The sequence below is a fragment of the Alexandromys fortis genome, unplaced genomic scaffold (genome assembly GCF_014885135.2).
Source record: "Alexandromys fortis isolate MF-2015 unplaced genomic scaffold, M_Fortis_MF-2015_v1.1 scaffold_60, whole genome shotgun sequence".
Taxonomy (NCBI): domain Eukaryota; kingdom Metazoa; phylum Chordata; class Mammalia; order Rodentia; family Cricetidae; genus Alexandromys; species Alexandromys fortis.
The window spans coordinates 8,481,407-8,492,115 of record NW_026067946.1 but is presented as its reverse complement, the minus strand read 5'-3'; the positions used below and the strand labels follow the sequence as shown (position 1 = coordinate 8,492,115).

Here is a 10,709-nt window from a genome sequence, read left to right as displayed (position 1 = left end):
CTACCAGAAAAATAAACAGAAATTGCTACCTACTGGCCAAGAAAGTAGACTTGTTAACTGGGCTCATTTCTGTAATACCAGCACTGGAAAAAGAAAACAGATTCATAAAAAAAAAACTAACTCAAACATCTTGCATTAGTAAAACTCTCTTCAACAAAGATTAGATAATTTTTATGATTCATATATATATGAATCATCATTCCATTTTCAGTTTTGGTATTATGTCAAATCTTGGGTACCTCTCACTCACACCACAGCATAGAAAATAAGTACATCCCAACTGTACTAACAAAACCATTTGTCATCAAATCGTTAAAAGGGACTCATGAGGAAAACCAATTCAATTCACATAGTAATGTAAACCTATAATGAGAAAATCTTTAATGGCCCTTTTATGATAAACATAAAATAAAGTAACATGATACTCAGGAACCAATTATTCCTCTTAACTCCCAAAGGCCAAACTCCAACAAAGCATGGCATTGTGAGGTAGAGGATCTCACACACATCTTGTTGTTCAAAATCTTAAAAATAAGATACCCTTTTCCTTTTAAGTTAGGTAAGATTTTTCTTTTAGTATTTGTGGCAATGATGTGGACAACCATAGTTAACACACACAGGACTAAAAACGAATGCTCAAAAAGAGATATATACTTATCAGTAATATGGTACATTGATTGACATTCCAAAGGGGAAAGTTATGACACTGGAATCTAATTTATACTCATGAGTTTAGAATTATGACCAACTTTCTAGGTCAATTAAAATCTTGTATTAGATAAGACACAGGGAAAGGAACTTAGATTTTATCACTTGAAACAGAAATACAGAAAACTTACCGTCATTGTAAGCCTATCACTGCACACGCTTCTAATACGGATAAGAACAAGCTTAAAAGTAGTCCTTTGTGCTTTTCACTAGTCTTCCTATAGTATTTACCAGAAAAAAAAAAAAAAACATTGCAACAAACTGTATACAAGTCATCTTATTTACACAGCAGAGCATTAATAAATGGTGTTAGTTCTAATTGGCTATAAGTTATCAAGTAGGCAGTTTTTCTAAAAAAGTAATCCCGGAATCCACTGTAATATATTTCCAGGTAACACCCATTAAGAATTAAAAATTAATAAGAGCATACTTAAGTTTGGTGCAAATTTAATTTTATTAAACCTTACAATGCTGTGGCATATCGTTTTTCCATTGTGTGACAATTTATTGGCTGGCATCTGATACAGTACTTCTTTTAAACCAACAAGAGGGAAAGAAACTAGTTGTTTAGTGACACACAATAGGGAAAGGAAAAGAAAAAGGATGACAAACAATTCATTTTCCTTAGTATCTAACTTCAAAGTGGTTTGAGTTCCAAGTAATGGTGCCACTGTATAGGGTGAGGAACACTACTCCTCACCCATTTCCTGTTGGGAACTCCTTACAGGGACTAACGCACCTGTGCATTCAGCTGAGGGGTTCTGCTGGGCAACTGGAAAAAAAATTTCCAAATATAAACAATTTCTCAACTTATAGTAAATGAGTTCGGTTCTTTTTAAAAGATTACTAATTGTTTCTTTGCAAATGAGCAATCACTTAACTTCAAAATCATAAAGGGCACCAAGTTATCTTGCTGACTGGGGCTTATGCTTGTCAGACCTCGGGATAAGAAAAAATGACATTAAACCTGACATTTATTTACCTTTGGAAAGGAGACTGGTATCGGGATAAAATAACCATTTCTCTTATTCAAACGATCAAAATTATATAACATCTGAAATTCAGAGGCATTTCTGGAGAAACATTGTTGAGATTTACACATTAATGCCAGCCAATACTACCACGTTACATTGCCCAGTTTAGTTGGATTCAAATAAATACAATTAGATCACTTCTTCACCATGGACAAAGCCAAACCCTCAAACTTAAGAATTGTGTATTTTATTCAGTCTCACGATTTCTGATGAAGGCCCTAACAGTTATCTGAGGTTGTACTCCTGAACCAACTTAAATAAAATAAAATCCTGGCTAATTTTGAGTTGCCTTTTCAAGAGCTCCCAATGGCATTTCTGGAGTGGACAAAAAGAAAGGGAAAAGCCACCCCCTGACTGTAATACAGCACTGCAGCTTTCAGGATTGAAGACCAGTTCCAAGGTATCTGCTCTTCCTTAAGGGAGCCACTCTGCGATACCCTGATCTCATACGGGGTTATGAGATGCAAGTCAGACGAGCCTTGCTCTAAGAACATGTAAGCCAGACTCTTCTGGGCAAAGGGGAAGGCAGGTATTAAATCCCTTATGGTCAAATTGTCATCTTCTACCCCAAAAGTAAGATCAACCAATGATGACTTACCAAAATGGCCAAGCTTTCCTGTCTTTTTTAAAAGAGAGTTCAAGCATACCAAAGTTAGAGGCAGACGATTTCAAAATAGTTTGATATTTCTAATATCTGTCTAAATGACATATTATTCTTATATATAGCAGCTCAAATATTTTATCAGACTTGCCCCACAATAAATAAAACACAGTAAAAACCTCTTCATCAAAGGATTAAAAAAGAGCCCAGTGATAAGTAATTCATCTTTCCAATGGTAAAATTTAAATAAAAATGTAGTAAAATGAGTTGAGATACTTTTTAAAAAATTAAACCTCAATTGCTTAATGAAAATGTCTAATGTTCTTTATTTACTACTCTTCATTACAAATTTTTACTAAATAAAGATGAATGTGATCTCAATGACAATTCTTTAACATTACATCAACCCTCAGGATAAAATGTCATCCTCTAAATCCAAGTGATCCAGATCATGAAGTTCACAGGCAAACTGATTTTTTCCCTAGAATCAATAAGGAACATTTAATTCAGAACAATTTTTTTTACTACAGCTGCAGGGCAATGTACCATTGTGAATCTACTGAGTACGGTAAAGTGCTGAGTGATTACCTGAATGTTTTAATTTTCACTTATCTTTCCTTAAGTCAAAAGAGCCCTTTCTGTGGCATTAACAAATCTATGATAGGAAAAAATAATAATAATAAGAGGGAGAGGGGAGAAAGAACTGAGGGGAGAAGTGGCAGGGAGGGAAAGATGGGAAGGAGGCGCTTTTATTAAGGGTACAGAAATCACTGTGCAATCTTTTGTGTTTAATAGGGTGACAAATAATTGAGATCAAAGTAATTCATGCACGTTATCTTTAAAAGATATACATAAACTTGAAGAAAGAAAGAACACTGTTATTGACCTTTGATACTATGGCAGTAAATTGCATACTAAAATACCATAATTACCTGAAACGCCTAGGTCTGGCTTGGCAAGCATCATGCCACTGACATGCTTTAGCCTCTTTGTAACTAAAGGTGGTCTGCAGTTCAACGACTGAGTAGCTCAATGGGACTCATTAAGCTTGTGATAAACTCTGAGGTTAAATTGAAGCAGATTCTCTATACCTAGTCACACCATCAGCACAAGCAGGACAACGCTGGAGCAGTAGGAAAGGCAGGCCACTTTAGAAAGGTCTTCCTTTACTGCATGATATACTAAGATGACAGACCTAAATTTCAACTGGGTTAATGAGTTGTAATAGATTTGTTTCCCAAATTTAGCATACAAAAACTTTCTGTAGATTGAAGAAAGAAACCTCAGATGTGAAGAAACAAAGCAAAACAAAACATAAAATTTAAAAAGAAAAAAAGTTTGAGCTCAAACAGCTTACCGGCAATTCTAAAAACTGACATGCTCTAAGAGTATTTTTGTGAAATAAACTTTGTAACTTAAGAAAACAGTGTTTTGAGTTGAAGTTGACCAACTGCTGCATAGAGAATATGCCAACACACAACAGTCCAGTTTAAGCCGGTGCATAGAGAAGATAAAGCACTTATGGTCTGCAAATGGTGAACAAGTCCATAAGGTTTATGACCTAGCAGGATCCAAAGGTTCAGGGAACATGTAGCAGAAATGGTTAGGAGAAAAAAAGTGGAAACAGGCAAAACTTGAAGACAAAAGAAGTGGGAGCCCAAGAGGATGACTTTCAACTGCATAAAATTCATAAACTAGTAAAGTATTAAGACATCACTGAAAACAGTTAACTCTGTCTCTACCACCCAACAGAGCAAACAAAACCAGAATGGCCTTTGGCAGACAATTTTAGAAATTTGAATATGATATCACATTTCTCAATAATTCACAAACAATATATTATACGGTTTATTTATATTAAATACTGGGAAACCAATCCTGCAAATTTGATGCTTACAATGCGTTAGCCAATGAGAGCACAATGATATCAAGCTAAATGGATGCTGGTGTTATCACAACAGTGCTCATTTATGAAACAACTGTTACCAACTCGTGCTTTAGCAGTGCTGAAGTACTGTTCCAATTATCATCTATGAAGTGAAACAAAGGTCTCTAGCTTTTCTGGGATATGCCCTTTATAATATATTCTATGATTCACAATGACACGAGCAGCGAGACACTGCAAGGTGGTATGATTTATGGGCTGGATCAGATTTTTAGCTATCTCCTTCTCGTCCAGTAAGTCACTAGCAGTTTGTTTGTGTAAGTTTGTGGCATCAAAATGTGCACCTGATTTAATAAGGAGATTCATGATGTCTGGATGGTTGTTCAGAGCAGCGATATGCAGGGGACTGTTGTCATCAGAGTCCCTGACGTTCACATCAGCACCACATTCTATCATTATCGCAGTAACTTGCAGAGATGGAAACTTACAGACAGGGTACCGCCCTACACATGTAGTATTCTTGTCCACGGCCAGATGCAGGGGGCTGAAGTTATTCTTTCCTCTTGGATGCAGCTTAAGAAACCTGTAGATAGTCTGCTTTTTGAAATGGTCCTGTTCTAGAGTACAAGGAACTTTTTCTAGTAAGCAAATTAAATGCAAAATGATGGAAAGAGCCTTATTCAACTGCAATGGGTCAGCTGGACACTGAGTTTGTTTGATAGCTCGCTCTATTTCAAGGACGCTTTTGCACAATATGCCCATGAGATCATCAAATGTAACTGTGGTACCCAGCAAGCCTTTAGCCCTGTCCTGTAGCATAAAAGAAAATAGTTCCGCAAAAGACAGTAAGCTGCTGGCAGTCATTGGGCTTAAAGGGTCCAAATTGCTCTGCTGCATATCCAAAGCATACTTCCATAGGTTGATGCATCGCTTGAAATTTCCAGAGTCGGCATAGACAGCGCCCCGGTATCTGATGTAGTAAGAGGTATCAGGATGGGAAGGACCGAGAATACGTTCTCTAATTAACAGTGCTTGCATTCTCATCTCATCAGGATCAGCAATGAGACCTTCTAACTCTTCTGCGCTGTTTACCTCCTTGGCATAATCATAAGCCATTATTAGTGTCTGTGGAACTGGTTTACTGATTATATTAGTCCTATCACTGTACCTCATGTTCATTGCCTTTTTCCAGTATTTCAAAGCCCCAAGTAGATCTCTCTTTTTATCAACAAATGTAGCTCCCAGAAGCTCTAGAGCATTGATACGCTCTGTCTTGCTGGTCTGGGCATGGTGTGTAAGAAAATCCACAATATTGGTGTGACCAGTCACACTTGCTGAGAGAAGAGGAGTCATTCCATAGCCATCTTTTTCCATCTTGGCACAATACATAAGCAGCATCTTCATGATGTCCAAGCTTCCAGACTCTGCACAATCATGCAATGCTGTATTGCCTTAAAGAGAAGGGGAAAAAAACACACTTTGAACAACCAGGCTATAATGCAACCTGAAAAGAAAGCACAGACAATGCCAATCAACCACAAGTAGGATCTATTACAATCATAAAGGAGAAAATGATTACCTCCAGCATCTAATATTAGTGTCTGATACACAGCAGGAGCAGAAGAAAATACTCATGATACTTCTTAAATAACTCAACTAAGATGAATACGAAAAGGAAAACAAAACAACACACCCACCCAGATAAAGTCAACAGATAATGCTCCTGAATCAGTGGCCCCTTGGCACTTCTCATTCATATTCAAATAAAAGTGATATTCTCTGAACAAAAACGGATGAAATAAAATGAAGTCATTTGTAACTTTGCAGACAGTCAGATCTCTTGGTCAGTTTCCCCATTTATAAATGGAAAATCTTGTCTTTAGGAGCTACTTCATTTTTAAGATTTTATTTTTTTTTATTATGTATTGTGTTCTGCCTGCATGTATGGCTGACGGCCAGAAGAGGGCGCCAGATCCCATTACAGATGGTTGTGAGCCACCATGTGGTTGCTGGGAATTGAACTCAGGACCTCTGGAAGAGCAGGCAGTGCTCTTAACCACTGAGCCATCTCTCCAGCCCGCTACTTCATTTTTATAGTGGGCTTTTCCCCCCTAAACAACTGAGTTAACTGTTAAAGTCAAAATTTGTTACAAAGAATTCTTAAAAACACNTGCTTATAGTACATTCAGATAGCGAGTGTCTGTGCATTCATGCACACATGTGCGTGTACACATGTGCACATAAATAAGCCTGTATGTACAGGTAATTGCTGAAAGATGATGTCAGGTACTCCATTGTTCTTTGCCTTTTTTTTAATATTTATTTATTTATTATGTATACAATGTTCTGTCTGTATGCCTGCAGGCCAGAAGAGGGCACCAGACCCCATTACAGATGGTTGTGAGCCACCATGTGGTTGCTGGGAATTGAACTCAGGACCTTTGGAAGAGCAGGCAATGCTCTTAACCTCTGTGCCATCTCTCCAGCCCCTACAATTTAACTTTTTAAACATTCTTTTTAGATGGTCTAAACATTCTAACACTACCACATCACCCTAAACATGAATTAAAACTCACAAAAGACACTAGCATATTACTAACAGACTATAGAAATAGTATGGATCAGATATCATATCTAAGGGTAACAATAACCATTTGACCATTGATCAGAAGTGAAGCCGGCATGCAGATTTTCGGTATGTACATATACAATTGTTTGTAGAAAGTGTCTGCAGCACATCACTCTGAGCATATTTATGACCCACCTTCTAGTTCAGGAATTTTCTAGTCTGCTAGGAGTAATCCACTTTAAAAAGCCACCCACTGAATTTTTTTAGTTCTACAGTATCTTTGGTTTTTTTTTGTAGTTTTCAGATTTCCTTGAATATTCAATTTTTAAAAAAATCTCTGTGAATATGTTAAACCTCATATAGAAATTTGTGTCAGTAACTATATTCATGATTGTCTCATGGCGCCTTTTTTTTTTCTTTTCTTCAAGATAGGGTTTCTCTGTGTAGCTTTGGAACCTGCCCTGGAACTAGCTCTAGCTCTTGTAGACCAGGTTGGCCCTGAACTCACAGATATTCACCTGCCTCTGCGAGTGCTGAATTAAAGGTGTGCGCCACCACCACCCGGCTCGGCTCCCTGGACTTTTTCTTCAGCTCTTCTGTTTGTATGTTGTTTTCTCCTCTGTGATGATTGGAGGGGACTGGGGTAAATGCTCAGTTGGTAAACTGCTTCCCCTGCAAGCAAGGAAATGACCTTGATTCCTAGAACCTGAGTAGAGAATGCTGAGTGTGGTGGCACTCACTTGCAAACCCAGCAGTAGGGAGGGAGTAGACAAGTAGACTCTTGGGGCCAGCCAGCCAGTCAGTCAGACCAGCCTACTTAACACCTTCAAAGCTGTGGAGAGACCCTGTCTCCAATATTAATACAGGTGGAGGGCACCTGTATTAAGGTTCAATAAAGGGATGTGGTGGGTCAAAGAGAAAAGCATTAAACCACAGAAGGCTTTCCACTCATTCTCTGCTAGAAAGTCACAAGATAAACAGCAAAGTTTCACTAGGAACACAGCTGAGACACTGAATCACAGTGAAAACCCCTAACAGAAAAGAACTGCCAAATTCTAGATCCACATCATAGATAAATAAAAATAACACACAGATAAAAAAACATTTATTACTAAGAAAAGCCTAAATATCTTGGATTTTCTTTTTTTTAGCAGAAGGAATAGTACATGGGAGCCAGGAGACAGAGGCACAGATACACAAAAAGGGAAAATCTGTGGGTATAAATGTCTAAATTTCACTACTAAAATAGTGCCTACAACACAGTAATGACAGTAGCAGACCAATGATGGACAGAGGGTGGGGCCTGAAAAAAAGGATTAACTACAAAGGGAAAAGAAGTTAACTTTCTGTTCTTACATTTCTATGCCAGTACCAATACCTGCCAAAAATTGAAAATAGTTCTAGAAGATACAGGCTATTAAATGGAAATCTCTAGCAAGGTGGTACCCCCCCCCCTTTACGAGTTACTGGCAAAGGAGGTTATGGAGGGTCCCCAAACAATACAGGATACTGCCATTGCACTAGGCTGCTCACAATAACTAGATAGAAAGATCCTATTGTGTAGTAATGAGGAGTGGTGGGCAGTGTCCCACCGCCCAGCTAGCTTAGCCCGGGAAATAATTATACAGAAACTGTATTCACTGAAATACTGCCTGGCCCATTAGCTCTAGCCTCTTATTGGCTAACTCTCACATCTTTTTTTTTTTTTTTTTTTTTATTATGTATACAGTATTCTCAGTACTCTGCCTGCAGGCCAGAAGAGGGCACAGATCTCATTACAGATGGTTGTGAGCCACCATGTGGTTGCTGGGAATTGAACTCAGGACCTTTGGAAGAGCAGGCGGTGCTTTTAACCACTGAGCCATCTCTCCAGCCCTAACTCTCACATCTTGATTAACCCATTTCCATTAATGTGTATTGCCACTTGACTGTGGTTTTTACCGGCATGAGTCTAACCAGGGTCGGTCTCAGGCAGGAGAATCATAGCATCTGCCACACTTCCCTTCTTCCCAGCATTCTGTTCTGTCTACTCCGCCCACCTAAGGGCTGCCCTATCAAAAGGCCAAGGCAGTCTCTTTATTCAACCAATGAAAACAACACACAAAAAGAAGAACCTCCTACACCACTATTGCTGAAGACAGCACACTTTACTGTAGGACATAGAGAAACCTAGCTGGAACTGACTGGAAAACTTTCTCCCTGACGGCTACACCTTTTGAGTGTCAGAAAGCTCTACAAAGCCTGCTGGAAAAGAAAAGTCATTGATGGACTTACACAGCAGCACACCTTGCATGTCACAACACTGACTTGCCAGGTGAATGAATGTACACACTGGCACAGTGGCATGGTTGTTATGGGGATAACCAACTGCTTTCTGATTAGATATGAGACCTGCTCTTCAAGAGGGAATTATGCCAGATCCTGCAAAGCTAGTCAAAAGCCCAGGCTCAGGCGGTCATATGGCCTGGAGGAACCCACTACTGCTTCACTAAAATACTGTCAAACTGCCTTCTAAAAATTCACATTCATACACACAGATTAATGCTGCCCTCAATCTTGGCCAGGAAAGCATTTCTGCAGCAGTCAGTAGTTAATGAAGGAAACAACCACTGGTCAAAGCTCTGAGAATAATGACTATTTACTATGAGAATAAATGATTATTTATTGAGTGTTCAGTCCTAAGTGAGAATCTATACCCTCACAAGGTTCAGGAGACGTCTGAGCCAGAGGATGGGGAAGTGTCACAAACACTGATTTCTAGACACGGCCATTGCAGTCATGAACTTGCTGCCATTAGGATTACTTGTACAAAACCAATCCAACCAAACATTCCAGCAGGCAACACTAACGAGATTCAGTAGGTTACGGGGAGAGGGAAAAAGGGAGGAAGGGAGAGGGGACATGAAAGGACCAGGGAGACGTGTTAGCGGCAGCCCAAGAATTAGGAGAGATAGGATTAAGATACATTGTATAAAAAGATTAAAATTTGGAAATGGGGAAAAAAAAACACAGTGTCACTCTTATACTATTATGAATTTATAGTTCCAAAATACTTAGCAGGATTACCTTATGTCTTCTACTTTCAAAGTAAGAAACAATGAAAAATAGAATGCAATGTTTAAGCATCATAAGTCAAAATGAAGGTTATTTGGGGGCTGACAATGACTCAGCAGTTAAGAGCACATGTTCTTTTTCCAGGGGGCCCAAGTTCAATTCCTAGCACCCACATGACAGCTCACAACTGTCTATAATTCTAGTTCCAGGGAACCCAATACCTTCACACAAATACATATGCAATCAAAACATGAATGTACACGAGATAAAAATGAAAATCTTAAAAATGGTTTAAAATAAAGGTATTTGACATTGAAATTTCATAAATTTAAAGAAAAAAAAGAAATGCTCTTTGTATTACACAATTTTCAATGCCTGAGCAAATTCATTTGAAGAAAAATAATTCCCTTCACCAAATATATAATGGAAACTTGTATAATTTCTCAAAAGGCACCTCTATTAAGTGGGCATCCTTTTAAATTTCAAGCTAGCTAGCTAATGGCATATTAAACATTAACTCACAGACTTTCTATAGAAAGTTAATATGATGTGACTGATCTTCAGCTATGTAGCTTCAAAAACAGCAAAGAGAATTTAGAAGGATAGTAGCCATATTCAGTGGATGCTTCCAAAGATATTCAGAACAGCAACCTACCGGGTGCTCAGGTGTTAAGACATGGTAAAATTCCTTAAAAAGCACTTGGAGGGAGCATTTTCACTCATATAAAATGTTAAAGACTCCTGCAATTAATTAATAGCAAACACATAAAAGAATTCATGCTGATGTATGAAAGTCTGTGCCAAGCAATGGAGTCAATATATACACCAAGACTGTTTTTTTTTTTTTTTTTTTTTTTT

The 10,709-nt window shown here is 38.2% G+C and overlaps 1 protein-coding gene across 1 annotated transcript in view; it reads right to left on the bottom strand.

The window, feature by feature from the left end:
• Positions 1-1,143: 1,143 nt before the first annotated feature.
• Fem1c (fem-1 homolog C) overlaps positions 1,144-10,709 on the bottom strand; it is a 24,316-nt gene continuing 14,750 nt past the window's right edge. Inside the window, exon 3 of the mRNA XM_050149257.1 lies at positions 1,144-5,679. Coding sequence (XP_050005214.1) covers positions 4,370-5,679 — 1,310 coding nt within the window. The 3' untranslated portion in view covers positions 1,144-4,369. The remainder of the gene's footprint in view (positions 5,680-10,709) is intronic.